At 38.8% G+C, this 23,218-nt stretch overlaps 1 protein-coding gene across 1 annotated transcript in view; it reads left to right on the top strand.

The window, feature by feature from the left end:
• Positions 1-251: 251 nt before the first annotated feature.
• Positions 252-23,218, top strand: part of GLIS3 (GLIS family zinc finger 3) — a 171,822-nt gene continuing 148,855 nt past the window's right edge. The window contains exons 1-2 of the mRNA XM_055699359.1: positions 252-384; positions 4,345-4,827. Coding sequence (XP_055555334.1) covers positions 252-384; positions 4,345-4,827 — 616 coding nt within the window. The remainder of the gene's footprint in view (positions 385-4,344; positions 4,828-23,218) is intronic.

Below are 23,218 nucleotides of genomic sequence, written 5' to 3'. Positions count from 1 at the left end.
AGTTGTTGAGTAGGTGGCTTACACCTGTGTTAGGGTGTGTCCTTGTCACAAGCAGTTGTGAGACACAAAAACCTCCTGAGCCTCCAGCGCCCCATTTGTGTAGACAGTGAGTGGTCAGTGAGGTTGAGGTGAGGCATCCCTGTGGCTCTTGCTGGCTGTCTTTTCTCCCTCTCTATGGAAGTCCTTGTGTCCACTCAGATTGACTCATCAGGGGTGTGATAGCGGAGAGAGTGACTTCTGAGTATTTCACCATGGTGCCACTGACAGGTGATGCTCCAAATACCATGGCCACAAAAGGAGGGAAGGACTGGCTGGGAAGAGCAGAGCTTAAAGGGGAGATAGCTGCTTTGGGTGGCCTTGTGAATAGCTCAGCCCTAGTAGGAGGTAAATGCTTTCCTGGACTTGTGCCAAGGAGATCGTGGAGGGGAACATGGATTGAGGCTTGGCTGTCCCTGGCCATGGTGATGAGGGAAGGCACTCAATAGCCTTGAGCACACAAGTCCCAAGAGAGGGTGTTACGGTTCATGTTGGCTTTCTGTGGTGTATGGTAGTTGTTGTAGAGGTGAAGTGTCTCCAGTGGAAGAATAGAAAGGAGGGACTGTTCGGTTCATTGTCTTTCAGTTGGGCCCATTGGCTTGGGATACTGCTTGCTACCCTATGTGCAAAGTGCCAGTGTCTGATAACTACTTTTGTGAAAGCCTCTCCTGTGCTGGATTTACTAGGATTCCTTAAACTGATCTCTGCAGTGGAGTAATTCAGGTTTTATTGAAGTTGAAATGTATCTTACTACTTAATTCAGTGGGTGAAGCGGTAAACCAACTCTGATTACTTTTCAAATCTGGACCATAAAAGTAGAGTATATGGCGTATTGTGCTGCAGGCATAGATTTGTGAATTCCTCTTTTGTTTTGCTTTCTGAAGGATTAATGTTTGGATTTTTCCAGGGCTTCAGACCCTTGAATTTTAGTTTTACTACATGACTTTCTGAAAGTGAATTTATGAATCATTGTTATGGATTTTAAGTAATCATGTTGTCATGCTGTTGTTGATAAATGCAGATTCATAGAGCTTTGAGTAATGTTAGCTTACAAAAAAGAGACTTTAGAAGCAGTGGATGTAATTTTATTTCCTCTAACATCCATGGGAGCATGAAAAGGTCACTACAGTATCTCACTGATGGACAGAAATATTTTATAAAAAGGTGGCAAGTGCTTGTGTTCCTTTGGCAGAACAAAGTAATTTGTCAGCACAGCCATTCAGTCTCAGGGTAGTATCCTTTTCTGTGTTATTTTTGTGTTTTAACATAGCACATTAAGCTTCAATCCTGTTCAGGATTTCTAAGCTTATTTCTAAATAAGCTGTTGTATTTATTGCTGTATTCCTACAGTTTCCAAGATCACTTTGGTTAGAAGTTTATCATGTCTTTTTACTATTACAGGTAGCTATAATTGGGAGCTATGTATGTACTGATGCAAAAGTCAGTTAGAATTTTAGAATATAATACATGTCCAGTTGGCATTTAGTTGGTTATATATATACTTTAATGCACCTCTAGGTAATCTGCTGTTTTGGTTTGAATCAGTTTGGCCACTCTGATATGAGAAGGTCATAGAACCATAGAATCATCTAGGTTGAAAAAGATCATCAGGCCCAACTGTTAACCTAGCACTGCCAAATCCACCACTAAACCATGTCCCTAAGTGCTGCATTCACATGTCTTTCAAGTATCTCCAGGGACGGTGACTCAACCACTTCCCTGGGCAGTCTGTTCCAATGCTTGACAACCCCTGACATCATGATGGAAGTTGACACTAAACAAATCTAATTAATGAAAGGCTGCTCATGAACAAGTAAGTAATATTGAAAATACCACATAACAATAATTTTTTAAAAATGGGAAAAGTTACGCTCTCCAAGGTGCTTTGATATTTTGGAGAAAGGAAGCACTGATTTGCATGTTAGCGTTACACATTTTCATGATAGAATCAGGACGGAGACTACAGGAAGTTGTAGAAAAATTGTTTCTGCTTTCATAAAAAAGGTTGTTTGTTTGGACTTCCAGGTCATTATATTTGAAAATACAGTTTACTAGCATGAGGAAAGAAATTACAGATCCAGAGGCCTGCCTTCAAGTGTAAAATAAACCCAGCATCAGCTAATGATAAAATTGAGACGATAGCTGAGAACACTGTTACTTACTGTAAGATATAATATTACTGGAAGAGAATAGAAAAGCACACCAACCTACTAACAACACAAGTTGTATATTGACCTGGATTTTATAGGGCTGGTAGGTCTGTGTAAGCTATGTAGAAATACTCTTCTGTTGATCAAACTAAAGGTGCTTTTGTTGAGTAAAGCTAATGCATTTGTCATGTGTAATCTTTTCTTGATTATATTAGTACTTTTCTAAAGTGGTTAAAATTGCGGACAAGAATTACAGGCAATAATGATTTTTATTTGTAGCCAATTTATAGTGACATGGTGTATAGGCTGGCCAGCAAAACAACTGCCTTTGATTGCATGCCCTTTTCTAAGGATCTAGTCACCTGTGTTAGGTCAAGGTACATTCTGCTTTTAAAACAAACTCTTGAGAATTTAAGAACATTCAGCTCTCCCTGTCCTTGGTTGAATTGCAGAGGGTGATTTATGCTTCAGCCAGGCATGAAAATAAATAATACTGCTTTTAATTGGTGTGCTTTACAATTTTTATTCCTGTAACAAAAATGTAACAATGAAAAATAGTATGTAGAAAAAACCTTTTATGACTGTTTAAGTATGGTTAGGGCATATCTGTCTTACTAATGTCAGTAGGGATTTTGCTCTTGCCTTTGAAGATAATATGCTTAGGCCTTTCATTATTAGTAATTTTTAACTGGAGGGTGTGTGTGGATATCTATGCATACGTGTCTATACAGGCAGTTGGGTGACTTTAATCTGGAAGTGTGCTACGAATGCAGTTTTGCAAAATAAACAGGGATGTTTTTGTCTGTTTTTTTTTTGACAGTTCACAGGTGTACAAAATTGAGACATTGTAGAATCATAGTATGGGAGGGGTTAAGTATAAAGGTTTCACATGAAATTCAATCATGAATGTACTGATTATAATCTTACTGGCTTCAGTGTTGAAAATCTTGGGTGCTGAAGGTAAAAGTTGTGGTTCTGTGTTTTGCTTCAGCAAGATCATAATACTTAATTAAAACCTTAATGTATATACATGAACAAAAAAACATAATTGAAACCGTACTTCAGTTTTATTTCTGTCAACTTATTTTGTTTGTCTGAACAAGTTAATTAGGCACTGAGTCTGTGACTGAACAAACTACTTAAACATGTGCTTAATATTAAACATATGAACCTAGTGATGAAAGTTGGGCATGTGCTGTTCATCTGAGTTAGAGCTGAAATTACACCATCTGTGTGATATCTTAGCCCAGTGATTTACACTGACAAGTGCAGCTTTTGCCTACAAATCTTTTTTATGTCAGGATATGTTTAGATCTAGTTGTTTCTGCCTTTGGCTAGGTTGTGGCTGAGATGATCTCTCAAACGCTTACCAGTCTTGTCTTCTAAGATTTAAATTGCAGGAAAACATAAGTCACAAAAAGTCAGAGTTCAAAAATTATTGGTATAATTTGAAAGGTGTCCTTGAAGATCTGCTACTGTGTGATTACATTTAAATTGTGGCAGATCTATAGGCTTACAATAAGCATCCACTTTTGAAGTGATTGCAGTTATGTTTATGAATACTTCTGTGCTGTGCTTTCTTGCAATACTTTCTACTGCGAAGTGCCACAGAGTTTGAAGGGCCATAGAGGCATTTCTATGGTTTTGCTCCCTCTTCATTTTGTTGTGTGCACATGCTTTAAAATATGAACTGGTATATCTTCCCTGTTTTGTCTGTGTCTGCATAGTGCTGGCCTACTGTGTGTGCTTTTCACGCCATTTTCATAAATAGAATGAGGACATGGTAGGAAAAGGGGCGATAGCTCTGTTCATCCTAATGACTCCCAGGGTCATCCTGACTCCTTACCAGAGGCTCTTTTCACTCCGAGCTGCCTTCTTGCACTTGGTCAGCATTCACTTAATTTCATGGCTGGTTTAGCTAATGTGAAGGCAGCTGACCTTATTGCAAACTTCAGCTTTTGAAGAGGCAGGTTTTCTCCGTGTAAGAGCTCTAAGTCATTGCTTGGCTTTCCTCTTTCTCCCTGACAGACCATACAGCGCTTGTACTTTGTTTCTTGTAACCAGTAATGTCACAAAGTTAACAGTCATGTGCAGTCCTTTTTCATGCATAATTTACTACAATATAAATTATTTTTATTTATGTATTTTTTTATAACAGGCGTAATACACAGTGGATTACTTACAGACTTTGGATTGATATCAGTCATAGCTGTGGGGTCTGTAAAAACACACTTTGATTACATTAACTTCTTAAAAATGAATGGGAGGTCTTGCAGTATGAGCCATCGGACAACAGGTGTTCCTCATGGACCTAGGATGATCAGTGGACAGCAGACCCCATGTAGCAGAGTTCATGCAGGAACACCCTGCCCATCTTCAAATAGCAACACCCCAGGCCCAGCTATTGGAAACTTGTCTGCCAGCCTATACTTAAAGATGCCCCTTGGAGGATGGGTAGCTCACCAGAGCAGCATCACTGACAGTACTATTCACCTCCCTGCTCTAAGTCCCAGGAAACAAGTGGTTACAAATGGAAAGCCTTTATTACAAGTCCCACAGCCCCCAGGAATGTCAGCCTCATGGTCTTTAAAACCAAAACAGCAAGAATTTGGAAATACTTTCTCCCCATGCACTGGTGAAGGTAAGACTCCTTTTTCTATTGCTATTAGTAATAGCATTTCTTCTCCAGTATCACATACCGATATGGTGTTGGTTTTAGTGGACAGAATCCAGTCTCTTTACTACTCTTTTACTACAAAGGAAGACATACTGAAACAAAATGTTTTGCTGTTTTCCACAAAAGTAATTAATTGTTTGATTATTTGCAGGGGCTTTGTACTACACTGCACTTGCTCAGAATCCCTGAGTTGTCCTTAGATTCTTTACAAATAGTGTAGTTTGATTTTGCTTTGCTAACCTAACCTCTTGACTCAACAAATCCAGATAGTCATTTTATGTTCTGTGGCACCAGAAATTTGTGAGTGCTATCAGAAATACTCCTTCTTGAATGCATGAACACAGCTTTCCACTGGTGACTAACAGCTGCTTACTGACAAAAGCAGCAATGTAGTCATGCTTTTTTTAGAGTGCTTAGGCTGGACAAGCTGTAAAGCACTTTGGAGCATGCCCCTATCATAGATTTGGAATCCATTTTTGGAACCACTGTTTATGCTGTAGAAAATAATGATGCATAGCCCTCACAAAATGTGAAGGTTAGTCCTCTGTGAGTAAGTGCTTGTGCATCAGATGAGATGTCCGCTCTTGGGTCTTTGAAGTCAAACCAGAACTTTTAAGTTTTCAGTACTACTTGACTCTGGTCATGCTAGAGATGGGGATACTCTTTAGGAGGAGTTTTGGTATCATACTTTAGGAACTGAATGTACATAGAAATAAGAATTTAATCCATAGAAAAGAATTAAATGGTTTAAAATACCAAGAAAAGCTTGGGCTGATATCCAACTGAAAGTGCTGAAAATGAGACAGATTTCTGATTTTATTCCAAGGTGGTCCTCTCTGTTTTCTGTTTTCCTTCACTGCTTCCCTTTGAAAACTTAGGAAGCTCATCCCCCTTCTGCAAGGCTTGCAGGCTTCAAACCAGTATCATTTCAGAACAAGTTGAAAGTTAACTGCATGCTTTAGTGCTCTGCTCAGTCAGACCAGTGGTAATGTATATGCATATTCATTAGGTGACCTCTGAGATCACCCATCTGGTGCTGGCTTTGGTGGTGGTGGTATTCGCGGTATATAGCTTTAAGCTTCTGCTGCAGCAAAGAGATGTGGACTCCTCAAGTGATGAGCTTTGCAGGAACTTTTCTGTCTCTTTCACTACAGGTAGAGAGCCCAGTTCTTGCCATCTTCAAAATTACATGCCTAAAACCAGGGAATCCATGCTGGGAATAGCCCAACATAATAGCTAATATACCTGCAGTATGTGTTGCAGAGCAGCATCACAGGGTGAAGAGAGCATCACCTAGTTTAATGTCTTTCGTTTGGGGATTTTGATCTGCTGTGCCTGACTGCCCTGTTCCTAGCTTCTGCCATTTCCATCTTTCCTTCTTGGCCTGATTAGGTCTGCTGTTTTGTGGGACAGTGAGTAGACAATTCAGCTGAAGGGCTGGTATTAGGAAAGCTTATGTATAAACAGTGCTGGTTAGACAACATACTGTGGACTTCTGATGTGATGGACTTCAGATTCTGTGTTTCTGTGGACTGGGGTATCTTCCTCATACTTTGAGCTCTTATTAGCAGGACCACTCACAGGGCTGAAGATCAGGCATACTGGGAATCTACTCACTATAGAAGAGCTAAGACTCATTCACTTGGTCATGCCCAGATAATTTGCTAAAACTTTGAACCTTGCTATGCTGCATAATTCATGGCATGTATACAAATAAGACTGTAAACCTTATAAAACTATTTATGTAGTTTATGCTTGTGTAGCTCTTGCATATTTTGTCCTTTTCTAGTGGTGAGTACATGGAGGGAAACATATTTTGGTAGGTAGTTATTTTAATTAAACCTAAATTTCAAGAAGACAACAGTTCTCCTTTTGCAGTTGTCTCAATACCAGTTATAGAGGTTTGCACTATGTTTTTGTTGTTTTGTGTTTTTTTACTTTAAAACACATGGGATAGTAAAAACAGCAAGATACACAAGTAAATGACTTGGTGGTGGTTTTGGAATAGCTTCCCAGCATTCTTTCAATAATGGCTAAAACAGTTTAAAGAAAAACCCAGGAGCTTCAGTTTGGGATGGAGGAAAGAACAGAATAGTTTTGAGCAATCCAATTGTGTGCCGCCTTTTTATACAGGGGTGTTGGGTTTTTTTTTGACAGAAGGTGGTGCTGAATGCATAAAAAGAGAACAGTAATAATCTACAGTAACCACAACATGCAGTCTTCACTTTGCATGAAAATTCTCTGCATCCTATATAATGTTACAAAACTTTGAAAGGGGATGCTTTTTAGAAAGGATGCCGCATATGTCACACTAAGAGAAACTTACGCTTTTGTGCATGGTGTGAACCTGAAGCACATTGTGCTGTGTTACTGTATGGAGGAAAAAAAAGCAAGTCAGAACGGGTACTGTTGAACATCTCTGACTTCAGTTACTTTACCTCCTGTGTGGTACTGATGGTATAATATGCTTTCTAGTACTATGTTGTGCATATGAAACATGAAACAGGATCATGATAGATTTTTGTCAGTACAGAAAAATGTGCTAGTGCCGTGGGTTTTGTTTTCTTTTTGTTGTTGTTGTTGTGTGTGGTTTTTTTTTTTAGGAGTGTACACTTCTATGTACCCATATTAGATATTTTCATATAGAAGTCAAGTGCAAAATGCAGGCATAACAGTGCATATATTTGGCATTGGAAATCTACAGTCTTTCTTTTTGTTTGATATGTGTACTTGATTTTGTGAATAATTGGCTTCACATCTTTTAGATTTACTCGGGCCTAGAGAGAGATCTTACTGACAGTATCTGCTGAGGTGGAAGTGGGCTAGAGAGACATCAGGCAGGAATGAGCAGAAAGGGGAAGAGGGTGAGAACAGTAAAGGCAGGCATAAGACACAAGGGCAGTACTGGTTTTCAGCTTCTCTCAGCAATGCGAATCTTTTGACAGGAGTTATGTAATGAACAATAATACAATTTAAAAAATCCATATTTCTACTGAGTATTAAGTTAAGGAGGTAATTTTTATTCAAATAGTTTGAATTAGAACTATGATCTAATGTGGTGATATCCAAAAGTTATGTATTCAAGGTTTTATTACCAGCATATCTGCACTTTATACACATCTGAATAGTATTGTGTTTTCTAGAAAACCTAGTCACTGTTCTTACTGCTTGACTTCTCTGTGCAGACAATGGACTTGTGAGTGTGAGCTGGACTATGTTCAGGCATATCCTGAGTGTTGTCGTTCTCCCATGTAGTAATAAAAATCCCAGACCTTTCTGAAAACAACACTTTTTCTGAAAGGCCCAATATGTTCAACACCTATGTTTCTTACTCTTTTAGTGAATGAAGATGTGTTTCTGAAGTCCATCAAGAGATATTAAACATATCCCTGCTCCTGTAGGTAGCTGCAGAAGGTGGTGATGCTGAAGGTGTATTTTTCCCTCAGTATTATTTGTTAGCACTGCTGAGGGGAGGGTCCTGCTGGTGGACTTGTATCGTTGTGTCTGAATCACTGTGATCATACTTAGCATGCTTACGGCAGTTCATTCAAAGTTTGAGTGGCTTTTCTGTAAGACAGTATATTGTAGTCTTAAAGCAGCTTGGATTTGGCTGATGGAGAATTTCCACAGCAACCAAAATTTCGTGCTGAGGTGTTGGTGGAGGTAGGTGGTGCAGCTGCTGCACCTCCAGCCACTGTACTCATAACCTGGGTGGAGTGGCAGAGAGCTCCATCATGGATATGGAGAGGCAGCCTGTCAACCTGGCTTCTGGTCTTCCTTACTGTCATTGTGGTTTGAGCTGGTGTGACTGGCAAGACTTTCTAGAAGTTGGGAGCAGCTCTCAGTTGTGAGAGCTGTAGCCATGTCCTGGCATCCCCCATCCTCCCTGGCAGCAGATGCCACTGCACACATGGGGAGTTTAAGCCTTGGAGACGGGTCTAGACTTTTGTTCCACCCTGGCTGCTCTGCTAAAACCAGTGTGGTCGACTTGTGCGTATGTGACTGTTGCAGTTGTGAAGAGCTGAAATGAAAATACTTCAGCTGGGACTTGAAGAAGCAAATCTGGACACTTGTTAGTAACAAATGCAGAAACTTGTGCAGATAGGCACAGACCCCTTTTTTCTCCTTTCCAGGGCCATTGAAAAGACAGCTGTCATTTTCCATTTCTGTGGTTCCCTGCAGTGGTGTTCTCTGAAATGAAAAGTCATTGCATATTTTATTTCCTATTTTATTGCAAATGTGATTGAAAATGTTTTCTAGTAATACCAGTCAGTTAGCTAATGTTCATGTGTAAGATGAGAATGTTTCCTGTTTTGAGATCATTAAGGCTCTCCCTTATCCTGGAAATAGTTGACAGGCATTAAATCTTGGGATTGGGATTTTTATTTTTATTTTTTTCCCCAGCAGCTCCAACAGTGCTACTCTGTGTGAGAACTGTGAACTTGGTCAGGGAGGATCATTTGTCTCTGGTTGCCAAAAGAGCCTTACTACACTTTTGAACAATAACTGCACAGGTCTGTGAGGAGTGTTACATGCAGAAGTGTTAATCAGTAAGCAGCTTGAGCCACACTTGAAATCTTTTCAACATACTTATTTTGCTCTCTAGTACTGTTTTAATGTGGTAGTTGGCGCAGCGTGAAAAAAGATGTTCATCAGTATTCTGTCCAGTTCCTTAGGCAGAAAGCTTGACTCGAAGACTTAGTTTCTTTTTCAGTTGTTTTCTATAATCAATTGTCAGCAGTTTTAAAGCCCAGTTATTAACAGTGTTGAGGTATAGCAATGTGATTAAGTGATAATGATCTTAGTTTTCATCCAACGTGATACATTTTCCAGCATTGCATATGCTTTAGTGGCCTTGATATGCTTGAAAAACAACACAGAAGCCATCAAGGCAAGGAAATCATTACTTGCAGCTCTGGAAGTTGTCAGAAGACAGTAGGGATGAGTCTTGGTTGATTCCTTTGTCTGGTCTAGGACTTTTCAAAAGGCCACAGCTGAGAACATGAGGCTCCCCAAGCTTAATTCTAGTTAGTTTTAGGGGCTGGATGACCAGCAATCCTGGTCAGGTTTAAGAAGGTTCACTGTGTTTCTTGGTATGCCTCTCACAGAATGCACGTACAATGTACAAGAGGTTTACTTCATTTTTATGTAAGAGATGGTGCACAGATTCCTGTTGCAAGACATTCCTTTAGAGTGCTTATGTCAGGTTAAAGGTTTTTTTTTCACTGTTACGTTTCAGGCATGGTTCAATTCTGAATGTAGAGGATGTTCAGGCAACTCTTGAACCCAAATGAGGGAAAGCAATGATATACATTGACTTTGGCTCTGCACTTTTAAGAGTCTTTATCTTAAGCATTCAGAATTTTGTTGAGGAACAGAATTTTTAAGAAAATAAAAATTGCTGGTGATACCAAAGCATACATTGGACTATGTGTTATAAAGGCCCCAGGCAACTTATAAAAATTCCCTGAAGAGTGTTAGGCTTAATGCCAAAAAGGATCTACTTTACGCAGGAACTGTAAAATCCCTCAAGAGTATTAGGCATATTGCCAACACTTACCCATTCTGTGTTAAGACTGTAATTTAACTTCTCTCATACCCAGCCTTATACCTTTATCCTCTGCTTTGTGGGCCTGGACAGTGAGCTTTAAAATTAATTACAGCTATCCAAAATGCAGTATAGTGAAGGGGAAGTTTTAAGTAAAGCTCATATTTTATAATTTTCTTAGACCAAATATTAGTCTTTGGAGTGTGGCAAACCAGTTGAAGATGATGGGGTGTATTTATCAAGAGCTTTATGACACCTGTTTTCACCGTGATGACAGCTGGCTCTTGTCAATAGCATCCAAAGAGCATCCAGCTGCAAGACTGCAAAGAAAGCATGGGCAAGCTGGATGGGGGAGGCGACACGACCCCATGGGCAGCCTCAGATGGAGATATCAGTATACCTTTGAATGCCCTCCCCAGAAAAATTCCCAAAGGATAAAATCAAGGCAGATGCACCTTCCGGGCCAGGGGGGGAGGGGGGAAGGGGGGGAAGTGACTCTTCCAGGAATGTAGCATTTCTGTTTTTTCTCTCTATTGTCACTGATTAAAGGATGCTTACGCATCTGCACGTATGTCATCCTAAAAATGGATAATTAATTTTGTATCCTTCAATCTGCAGATGCCTCCAGTCAAACCATCTTAAAAAAGCAACCCAAACCAGGCCAAACTGTTAACATTTTCACCTCACGTTGAATCTTCAGCTTAACGTGTGATTTTTCAGTTTTGTTTTAACACCAGGAGGTGGCGCTAACAAAATCCGTTTTCATACAGAGATGTATGTTTCAGTTGCCTTTTTATAGGCGAAATTTGGGATAAAAATCCAGCTGAAAAACGAAAGTTCTGGAAGCTCAGTACCTGAAAATTCCTGCAAACAGCATTGAGGCCACCTCTCCCTCTAAGTGAAGTGAGGTTTGAGTATTTTGGTGTGAATATGTGTTAATCACTTAAATTTGTTGTGCTTCTATTCATTGGCAAGTTTTGGATAAGTTATTTTTACGTTTGTATAGTGCTTTGAGATCTCCACCTGAAGTGAAATTTATTGCTGTCAAACACAAAATTAGTTTCAGGGCTGTGTGAGCACCTACAGAGAAAGAACAGATTGTTAGTGAGTTTACGTGGAGGAGCAGAGGGCCAGAAAGCAGTCTGGGGCACAGCTAAGCATAGATGTGAGCAAATACTCAATTTTGCAGGTGGGTTGGGGTTTTTTTGCATGTTACCATTGTGTTCTTCTGGAACTATATTGCCTTTTCTGGAGTGCTATAATATGATCTTTACCATGGTAATGTGTTCCTTCGTTTGGTCCCCACTGCTGCAGACCTGTTCGGTGATGGTGAGCAGGAAGCATACCAACCGCTTGCTTTGTTGCAGCTGCTCTTTCCTACTCCTTACCCATGGAAAACAATGACAAGAGAATCTGCTCTTCAGACATCTATTCTGTACACAAAGTGCAAAACCTGTCTTTCATTTACTTTTAGAGTTCTCACATGGCTGTGAATACCTGGAATAGTCATGCAAGGAGCAGGGAGTTGAACTCATTGATACTTAGGGGCCTTGAGATAAGCTGTGATTCTATGATTCTGTTATTCCCCTGTGAATAAAAGTGGGAAATATCTGCACCAATAAGATTCTCTTCTTTTTCATTTTAGTTATGGCTGGTCTTTCTGAAGCTGAATCTGATAATCAGTTCTGTTCTCAGAGTTCCCCCTTGGTCTATAAAATGATTGTACATTTGTATACATGACACTTCTAGAGACTGACCTTCAGGAGAAATCAAGTTTGTTAACTAAATAGCTGCTGAGATACTTCTAAAATAATGAAAAAAGTTTGCCTCTTCGATCAATCATTTGCAACTGAGTTCACTGATCTAGTCCTTGTTTTTGAACTTACTATCTTCCTACATCTGTACCTAGAAATATCCCTAAACTGTTGCAGTTAAAATTTTTGAAGGTGCGAGCTAGGCTGCAGATGAAAACTATTCTTGTGCAAACCTACAGCTGTTTGCTTGCAAACTACATTCAGATGATGTGTGTGCTAGTATGTGATTGATTAAAAATTCATATGTGGGTGGCAAGTGGTGGCGCTTAAGCATGGCACGTGTATTTTTACATGCAGGTATTGTTCCACAATACAAACTTACAGTCTGTAGACTTGAGCATTTGTTCTTTTTTTTGGAAGCACATGTCTAGAGTTCTACTGAAAGTAGAAGAGGACATGTGAGAAACATGCCATCACTGGTCTTCTCAACAGTTGCAAATGTTTGTCATGAGAAAGCATATCAGCATGTGTAATACTAATACCGATATTGCTTTAAGTGACTTACTGCATGTCTGGTATTGATCCGCCAACTTTTACCTTCTGGTATAAGAGGTTTCAAATGATAATGAGAAGAGAGTCTGTTTACAGTGGATTGTTATGCTTTAATGAGCAGAGACCACCATCTCTTCAGGTTTGCCAGTGACTCTGATGTTTTGTCTGAGGACAGCAGTGACCTGAGAGGTCAGCAGAAGAGATGTGCCTTCCCTGGCAACAAAGCAGTTACTGAAAAAAATCCCCCTTGTAAAAAATGTGGAAATAATTCTGGCATGACAGGTTGCCCTGCAGGTGAATGCAGTACTTTATCAGTAGATACTTTTCTATTTTAACTTCCTTGCAGTGTCTGCCTGCTTTTTTGTTTGTTTGTTTGTTTTTTGTTTTGTTGGGGTTTTTTGTTTTGTTTGGTTGGTTTTTTTTATATTTAAAAAAGAGAGAAGGCATTGGAGGTGCTTGACTATTACTGTTTGGACTGTATCTCATCTGCAGGGAAATAATCTCCGTTACGCTAAAATCTGTCTCCCACTAAAGAAGCTATAGCTGGGTCTCCAATAGAGCAGTGGGATAATGGTCTTTCCGTGCAGTCTCATGGAACTAGTATTGTTGCATCTGCAGGAGAAGCCAGGCTCTTCCGATTTTACAAAAGTTTTGGGTGATTCCTACCTTGTATTTGGTAAAAAAACTTTACAGAAATCAAGATTTGAAGAATTAATTACTGAAATATTTAGCATTAGAATAAAACTAGTGGATAAAAAAAACCCAGTAGATTAAAATTTTCAGTGTGGCTAAAAAAACAATGACAAGTATTAAGAGCTAGCAAACTGGAAATGGCAAATTCCAACTGGAAATGGCAAACTTTAAAGTCGCTTTTTCCCCAAAATGTTCTTCACTTTTCTTATTGGTGGAAGATAATACTAAAAATGTGACTAAATTGGCTGGTATGATTTCCAAGTCTGTGATCCATAAGTTGTGTAGCTCTGCTGAATAGTCCCAGGAAGGTTCTAGGAACGCTGTCTGGGTGCAATGTCTGATTCAGCTGCCACAGCTTCATTGCATTTTCAGGAGCTGTGGGACTGAACACCTGCAAACCACTCTAGGAGCTCTAAAGCTGAGGAATTGCTATGTAATTTCCAAAAAGAGGTTCCATTCAATTGGAGAGTGAATCTTTAGGCTGGATTATGTTTTATTAACAATGTCATGTATTCAGGTTTTGTTAGTTATGAACACCAACACCGGTTGGTGATCACCGGTTCCTATGTTTAAGTGGTATTTAGTATTGACTGGACTGAAGATGGAGATACAGTGATGAAAAGGGTCTCTGCTTTTCAGTATCCTCAGATCTTGGGATTCTGGTGAAAAATATTCCCATTTGTTTCACCTGAATGGCTCTTTTCTTTATTTCACTTCTTTCCTATTAGTTGAATGCAGAATCTAACGCTAAACAGAGTGCTTTTAACTACTGTTACATCCTGCCTTTTACACAAAAACCCTAGCTTTACTTTCCAGTTTAGGAATAGAGTTTGTCTCAATCTGCCTGTTTCTGAGGCTTGAGTAATATTTAGCTACTGGAAAGGCTTTGGAGTTACCAAGAATTTTACCATGAATGGTTTGGAAACAACCAAAATAAGTGTTCTGAGCACAAAAGTTTTTTTAGAAAAATGTAAATCTCTATATAGAGTTTAATTGTTTTGACTTAGAGAGGTAAAAGGAGTATAGATACTCATACTAAAAAGGCACTTGAGAAAACCCAGAATAACTTCTAATATTTCCCTAAATTTCTAATTCATGCTTTATTTAAATACCAGTATAGCATAACTAATATCATTGCTGATATTATAAACAGGAAGGTTACTTTGGCAGTTAAATATAGTTCTTAATTGCATAACATACACTTTAACACACTGATTCTGTCCTACTGAGGTGTTTTCAATGGCTGATTTCAGATGATGGGTCAAGAGTTCAGCAGTAGCATATTCGATCTAGATTGAACATACATTTATTATGTACTGCTTTTTGAACATCTGTTAATAAACCTGCGGCTGGCTTTCAAGTTCCAGCTAACCAAACTATAATTGGTCTGTCAATCAACATTCCCAAATAAATGTTCTAAAAAACAGAGCATTGGTGTCAATTAATTAAATGTACGTTCTGACACAATCCACAGTGTTTCTTGTGTTTTGATGCTTTTGGCCCTAAGAGAGGACTACTTGGGTATTTCTATATTCATTTGCTTAAGCATGTAGCTAGAAATGAGTTGGCTTTCAAATAAGAGGAAATATTTAAAAAATCTTTTGTAGTGAAAGAGAAATACTGTTCATTTTGGCACCTCAAGGCCTGCTGGAACAGCAGTTTTGATATCCTGTGTACCCATCCTGGCCAGCTCCCTGAGCAGCAGGATGGCTAATGCTGCTGCCTGACTCTTCTTTGCCCGTAGAAGTGCAAGGCTGGTGGGTTTTGCCTGCTTAATCCATGCTTAAATTCTTGCTAGCTTTGCTGCACCACCTAAAGTAGCTTTCTATTTTGACTTCTTGCTGCGCTGGCATCTTTCCCACCTAATGTATGCTTTCTCAACTAGTTTTTTCATTGATGTTAAATATAGTTATACCTCTTGTTTCCATATGAAAAACCATTTGTTTTTGAATGCATCGTGCGTGTTCATAAGAGAATAGCAAAGTTTCTGCTCTGAACCATGAGTATTTATTTATCTCTGAAGTTACTGGGATTCATGTGATGGAAATGTTTTTTTCTGGCATCTTGATTAGTTGCAGTGGAACTGATTGTTATTTCACCGTGCTTGTTTTTTGTGTGAGGGTGGGAGAAGGAGCAGAGAAGTCATAATGAAAGATTTTTGGGTCATTGAAAGCATTTTAGAAATGCATGGAGAGGGAGAAGGAAGGAGGAAATTAATTTTACATGAATTTTTGTATTCTCACCCATTCAATCATTTGTGATCACACAAACTCTGGGCAGTATTCAAAACCCAGTAAGACTGTCAGCTTTTGGTCAGTCTGTTTATTACTGTTAACTTGGATGGGGATGGGAAGCATTTGTTTCATAAAATGGCTTCATGTTGTTAATAGTCAAATTGCTGACTCTGCCTAGAATCTTGCGTAAGACCAACAACATTAATTATTTTTCATTTTTTCCTATGGCTGTTTTGAATTCCTTTCTCACAAAACAAAAAAACATTTTCTTGCAAGAATTCTCGCTCTTGTAGGGAAAAAACCCCAACCAAATCCCCAACTCCGGTGACAAATCTAATATGGAAAATAAGTCTAAACAGATCTTGATTTTAAATCTTGCCTTTGACAGACATAATTATTATTTAAGATGGAAAACACTGCGGTAACAGATTCTGAACTCCTTTTGCCTACTAAATACTGTGTAAAGTCTGGACCATGGAAGATGAAAATGTTGGTGTATGTAGGGCAATTGAAATTTGGGATTGAATTTGAAAGTGTAATTCAAATGTGGGTATAATTCTATTTATGAACACCTTGATTCAGCTCTTGATTCAAATGTAGAAAGTGCTTATTCACTTGTGTTGATTGTAAGTACACATTCAGATTGGCTTCAGTTCTTGTGCAGGTTTGTAAATCTATTTTCATAGTTTTGGGTCTCAATATTCTGTAGGGTGAAGGACCTGCTTAGACTTGTGGATTTTCTTATTATTGTGCACCACCATTTATAACAGGAAAAAATAAGATTTTCTTTTTGGAAGGCATTTCATTTTGGAAGGCAAATGGCTGAAGTATTTTCAGCCTTCAAACCTAAACCACAATGTACAAGTTGGCCTAGAAGAGGAAAAGGAAATTATTTTGTGTGCATTCTGTAGACAACAGTTACAAGCACTGATAACTATGATACTAGGAAAGTGGACTGAGGAGAAAAGGCAGACCTTCTTGGGCTGGTGACCCTGGCTAAGGCCTTGTGAGTGGCAAGGTCAGCAGCCCCAGTGCTGTCTGAGAGAGTTCTGGAAACATGAGCTGGGAAGTTCTTTCGGCATGTCTGTGTCCCATGTTGGTCATGGGAGCAGGAGTATGTACATTCTCATTAGCAGAAAATACTGCATATACAGTCCCTGACTCCAGCATGAATTTCTTCTTTAATTGGGAGATTTTTTGAATTAACCTTTTGTATTGAGAGAGTTGGTAGGGTCTGTGCAGCTGGAAAGGCATTTCTTTTAGATGGTAACAACTTCTCCCTGTCAAAGGCTGAAGTTGAAACTCAGAATGAAACATTGCTGGAGCAGTTTATTTTTTAGCCTTTGTGGACAAGTCATGGAAGTCTTATTAGAAAATGCTGGACTTCTATAGAATCTAATAGAAAGCTATGCTTATACTGTGTATTTCTGCATGTGTTGAAAGTGTAGGAAAAAAACATTATGCTAGATTCTAGAGGTTTAGACTGATTTATTTATTTAATTTCAATTAAATTCCATAATATGGTATTCTTCATATGAGAGATTTTGTGGAACTTAATATGGTAAAAATAGTGTTGAAGGAAAGTTAATTGAGTTTGTATTACGAACTGCCAAAGATAAACCACTTGCCAAGGAATAATACTCGCTTTGAAAGTTAAGAGAAAAAGAGCATATAGGGTTTGGGTTTTTTTTTTTTGTCTGTCCTCTCTCTAAACTTTTTGAAAGACCTGGATTATTTTAGAACAGAAAAAAGATACTGTTCAATAGTAAGGTGTAGAAGACTGACAAAGGATCTGATTTTCCAGCTGCAAACATTTTAAAAATAATCTTTTGAATTATTGAAAGAAAAAACTGATCATCAGTGTTCATGCATACCAAATACTTGGTTGCAAAAGATGCAATCTGAAGTTCAGGTGACTTCTTTAAAATAAGTGAAATACTGCTCCTAATGCAGTATGGTAAGATTTAGGGTTTGATTCTTAGCAACTATTTTAATCTGTTTTTCTGGTGAATATCTGAATTGTTTACAGTATTTCTGCTGGTTATCTATTCACATTGTAATATAGCCACACATCCTAAATTTATATGCTCATGACTAGTGCAACACAGATTCAAAACACAAGATGCAAACCTTCCTTTACTCCTATGTACAAGTGAATCAAATAGTGTAGCTGTCTAACTTCTGACCAGAAAAACAGTGGCCACTGATTACTGCTGTGTATTTGTGATAGTACTGTCATCGCCAAAGCAAAAAGAACACACCAGCTGCTTTTTTTTTTTAATTGCAGTTGGATATTATGCCAGTTTTCCCCCCTTATATATTGAAAAAATCCCCACAACCCCACATGAAACGACATATCTGTATCGTATTCTTGTCTGTCTGTTTTTGTGGAAAGTTATCATTCGTTTCCCTGATCTCCAGTTTTGCTTTCTCACTAGCAATTCCTCTTCTAGGTACTCTGAGTTGTTGCAAATACAGGTGTCTGCCAAAATCTGCTGCTGTGACTGTAAAAAAAATGTACAACTGGAAATTACAGAAGTGTCTTAATGTCTGCACAGTGCCTGTGGCCATACCTCTTAATTACCTGTCATATGCCCTCAGTATGTGTCTTTTTGTCTGGTGTGTACCTGGTCTATGAATATTGACAAATATTTTCCAGATGCTGCTGAACATTGAATTGTTCAGAATTTGACAATGTGATTCTTTGCATTAGCCCTGTAGTTGTACATGGAGGGTGAATTCCTAGCATGGATGAGTAGTAGCACCTCTAAATTGGTGCCCGTGGCAGGCTTGGTAATGCAGTAGACACAGGTTAGTACTAATTGTTTCCTCAAACAGGTAGTATGTCAGAAGCTTCTTTGGGGAGATGATTCTTTAACAGATGCAGTGAAATGAAATGAGGTGGAGGGCAGTGGTAAGTGTAACTCTCCCTTTTAATCTCTCAGTGATTGTGTTCTTGCTTCCAGTCTGTCTTCTTCAGTCCTCATTGTGCTCTGGTTATTTCCCCATCATTGCTACCTTTTATTTTCAGACTTTTCAAAGCACTGTTTAACACCCCAGCCCCCATTCTCCAGTAGCTACTGTGACAGCACTCACAATAAGCAACAATATTCTAGTGTTAAAAATAAATACATACAGCTACAGAAAGACATAGATACAGAGCAGGTACGGCTACAGTGTGAAGTATCTGCCACGTGAACAGTTGAAGTTGTCTTGCACAAGAAGGGAATGTTTGGGGTTTTTTTAATGCAGATTTCTTTTATTACTATACCTTTTACTTCTGTTAAGACCGATACTGACAGAAATTTGTGTGGGTGTCAGAGCTGAAAGTGTGTGAAGGAGTACCTGTGGGAGGAAGAGGGAGAACAAAAGTGTACGTGCCCCATGTTTACTTCATCCCAATATAATTCTGCTAGCTGGACAAAGGGAGTACACTGCTCATTGCCCTGCTACAAGTCAAGGGGAACACCGAGTACCAAACCTGTGTAAATGACCTTGAGACTTGAGAAGTTTTGCAAAGCTGTACTTCCTAAGGGAAGACCTGGGAAGCATTGTGCCTCAAGAGTTCACAGTTTTCACCAGGAAGATGTAGTTTTGCTTTACTATCTTTTCTATACTTTATTTTCTTTACTTTTACTTCACTATTGTCTGCCGTTGTCTAAACCAGATGCTGCAGGGTCAGTCTCGGACTGTTTGTTGTTCTGTTGGGCATTGAGAAGAGCATAGCTGTGTTAGTTTGGTACTGCTGGTTGCATCTTACTTTTGCTTCTCTGAAATACAAATTGTATTTGTCTATGGCCTGATACATGACAGAGGAAAACAGACCACTGATAACGGTATTTCCAGACCCAGCTTACTGCACTTGGATTCTCCATAGCCTTCAGAAGAAAAAAAATGTCGATTTCTATATGGAACCCAAGAATAAAGGAAAGACAATGAAATAGGCTAGAATGTCTGCATTGCAAGGAAAAAAAAAAAAAAAGCCCTCAAGAAAAACCTGCACTTGATTTATTCCTTTTAAACAGCATAAAGCACAACATACCCTGCAGAAAAATATCAATGTTACCACACATTGTACAATTCTTACTCTTACAGTGTTGGGGTGTAAAAGCACCTAGAAATTGTTTGATTTTTCCTTCTTTCTTGTGTTTTCACAAAAGACTGTCAGGAAAATGAAGTCTGAAAACAATGACTACATGACGATGGGCTTGAATTTGCTACAGCTGCTTGCACATTTCATTGATGGGCTTTTTTAAAAGCTCCAGTGATTGTCTCACTTTGATCCTGAGGTTTGAGTGCACTGAAAGTGAATTAAAAAGCTTATTGGCACTTCTTGAAAATCTGATTTTACATTTTAGAAGTGGGGACTGAGTGGAGTGCAGGTGTGAGGCAAGTGCATACCGAAGTGCTGCTGAGAGCAGCTGTAGGTAGGGAGCTGGGCTGAGCAATTTCCCTGCTGTTGTAGAAAACACGTGTCTCCAGTAGTCACGTTTAGTTGGGTGCTTGCACTACAGAGTGCAGCTGAGACACCCTGATCTTGTTTTTCGTATGTTGCCAGCTGATAAACACGAGCAACTCTTGAAAAAAACCTAACTGTAGACATATAAGTGCTGTGCAAATGTTAACTCATTATGTAAGTAGTTTGTAAAATCGTATATACAAACAAAATAGTCTGTTTTGCTATTGTTGGCACTGTGCAAAACCACGTAAAGTTACCGCACAGCCTTTTCAGTTTTTAAATAATGTAATAATCCATTGATTATGAGCTACCATGGAAAGAAGGTTTTGAGAATACCAGCTTATCGGTTTTTAGGTAAAGAAATTAGGAATAAACTCATCAGAACAAGTTTTGCCGCTGTTGTAGTTTCTTAGCAGGTTGCAGATTTTTCCGCTATTTGCAGATGGTTTGACATACGTGCTTCCTCAGCCTAGACAATATTGTGAAGAGCAGTGCTGGCATTTGCCTGCAAGAGCTAGAACCCAGGAAAAAGCTATTCTTCACTAAACTTGAGTTAAGGAGCCTATTTTGTCCGCCAGTGGCTTGTCCACAGTGGGCTTCAGAGCAGTGTGTCCCTGCAGAGTCTAGACCTCTGTTCACACGAGTGGGTTACCGTGCCAAGACTCCTGTCAGGTTCCTCGATGTTTTGCCCCCTGATGGCAGGTAGAGGAGGAGCATGAGTAAGCTGGGAAATACCAAGTGGCAATTCAGAATGTGTGGGACAGTGTGCCTGGTGTGGAGGCTGGAGGTCAAGCCAGGTCTTCTCAGTACCCTCGCCATTCCCTCTTAGCTTGACTGTGAAAAGAAAAAGTACATTAGTACATTTACAGACAGCTCTGTGGTTGAAAAAGTTGATAGATGTGAAGTCATTGATACCATTTGAGGCATGCAATGCCTTCTATGTGTAATGAGTAACTCAGCAGAATCATCTGGATAAAGATGTGTGTGAAACTTTGTATGTATTTTTAGGAAAAAAATATGTTTCTGACCTAGTGTTTTACTGTGGTGAACAATATGTTGATTGTGATCTTTAACTTTTTTCTACCGGTTCGTGTTTCTAAAAATTGACATCTGTTGAGAGGTATTGATTTATAAGTAGGATTAGGAAGGTTTGAGAATACAAGAAAAATGCATTTCCATTCTTGACTAATAAAAATGCTCTCCTAAGTGCTACAGCAAGTACCCTAATTTTCTACAGTCACACATCAAACATTTGGACATGGCTTCTGTGCAAACCAAAAAAATCACCGTTAATCTTCCATTCTGCATTTCTTCTTATGTTCAGTTTTGGGGATGCTGGTTCAAGAAGAATTCTGAATTCCTTAGTCTCTGGAGAAACTTAAGACACTTTCTTGTATGTTAAACCAGAACATACCAATCCATGTTGATTTGATTTACCAAATAAACAAACCAAACCAAAACAAAAAAGTTCTGCAAAATTAGAACAAATAGTCATGAGCAGATTCTTTCCACATGATTGCTCTTGTCATGAATTCCTTCACCATATTCTAAACTGTAAGTAAATTAATGGTCAAAATGAATGATTTGAATAGCTCTTTACCCACAGATTGCTGAAATGAGTCTTTTAAATTAGATACTGGAATCTTTTGCAAGGGGTTTGTTAAAACCAGACTTGAACGTAATGACAATAATAATCTTTTTGCCTTTGCAATTACCTAGCATGTTATAGCTAGGTGAAGATTTCTTTGTTTTAAAAAATTAATGGAGAAAGAAATAATTTTGTAAGTGTTGCAAACAAGAAACCAGAGGCTAAATTACAATCCTAACAAACATGCTCCCAATAAAGCTTCTTTCATTGTTTCTTTAAAATAGAAAACTTGGCTGTGACTATTGAGATTTATATGGTTTAGTTGTTTAGGTTAATAAAATGTATAGGCTTACTTTTGTCAGCCCCATAAATTACTTATAATTTACACACCTTTACTGATGTGAGATAGCTTGTTCCAGACAGTATGGCCGATCCCATTATATCTTTTCAAACTAGTATCATAAAGATTGTGTAGTGGGTTCAGTGAAGCACCCTACTTTAACCATCAATAGATTCAGAAATATTTATGGGGTTTTTTCTGCCTCCCAGCTGCAGCCTTTTGAAAAACGTGGTGGCAATCTCCTTAAAAAGTTTGTGATGACCATAACAGGATATAGAAGAGTAGAAAACATGGAGAAGATCAAAATGTAGGCATGAAGGCTTCCAACTTTATAGATGTCTGTTTATGAATTGTTAATTTAAGAACTGGTAAAGTTAAAGACACATGGTAAAGTACTTTTGCCCCTGTGTATGTGTACATTAGGTGGTGAAAAATCTGTAATAAAATGCAATATGGTTTATTTTCACATGCATTCTTAGTAGTGCCCAGGTGTAATACCTAAAGGAAACAAAGACATTGTTACTATAACAGGTATTTGTTATGTGAGGCTATGATCATGTTGCGCTTCTTGTGTGAGATTAAAAGAATGACCCAAGAACTTGTTTCCAAAGATAATTTGATGAAAGCTGTACTATTATTGCATATGGCAACACTTAGAGCTGAAACTGATGAGTACCTGTTCTGGACCAGAAATCAAAGGGACCATTGAGTAGGCAACTGATTAGGCTTAAGAGCAAAAAATCACAGTGTAATGTATGTGGTTACGGTGTAAGATGTATTTTTTTGGCACTGCAGAAAATGCTGCTGACTTCCAGATTTCAGCACCTGACTTTTAACAAGAATTGTAAAAGGGCTTGTCTTAGTTGTTGTCTTAGCTGACAAATTCAAAGCATCTCCAACAGTTGTTAGGCCCATTGAAACTGTCTCAGTGTATACGCTTTTGCCCCTTTCACCTAGGAACTATGTCAGAGTTGCCTTGCCTGTTAGGTAGAGGGAACAGGGCATTCTCTGTTGTTCTTTTCTGACCCTGAAGGCAGTCAGAGCTACCAAAAGGAAGGATACCTAGCTGGGGTGTGGGCCTAGTACTTTCATGCATTTATACTGAAGTAAAGCCAGACCTAAAGAGAAGATCTTTGAGCAATTGTTGGAAGTTTTATGTGAAATTTGCTTGCTGGCTTACATTCCCC

This window comes from Falco cherrug, chromosome Z (assembly GCF_023634085.1).
Source record: "Falco cherrug isolate bFalChe1 chromosome Z, bFalChe1.pri, whole genome shotgun sequence".
Classification (NCBI taxonomy): domain Eukaryota; kingdom Metazoa; phylum Chordata; class Aves; order Falconiformes; family Falconidae; genus Falco; species Falco cherrug.
The sequence above is the reverse complement of the archived record's forward strand: the minus strand, read 5'-3'. Positions and strand labels throughout refer to the sequence as shown.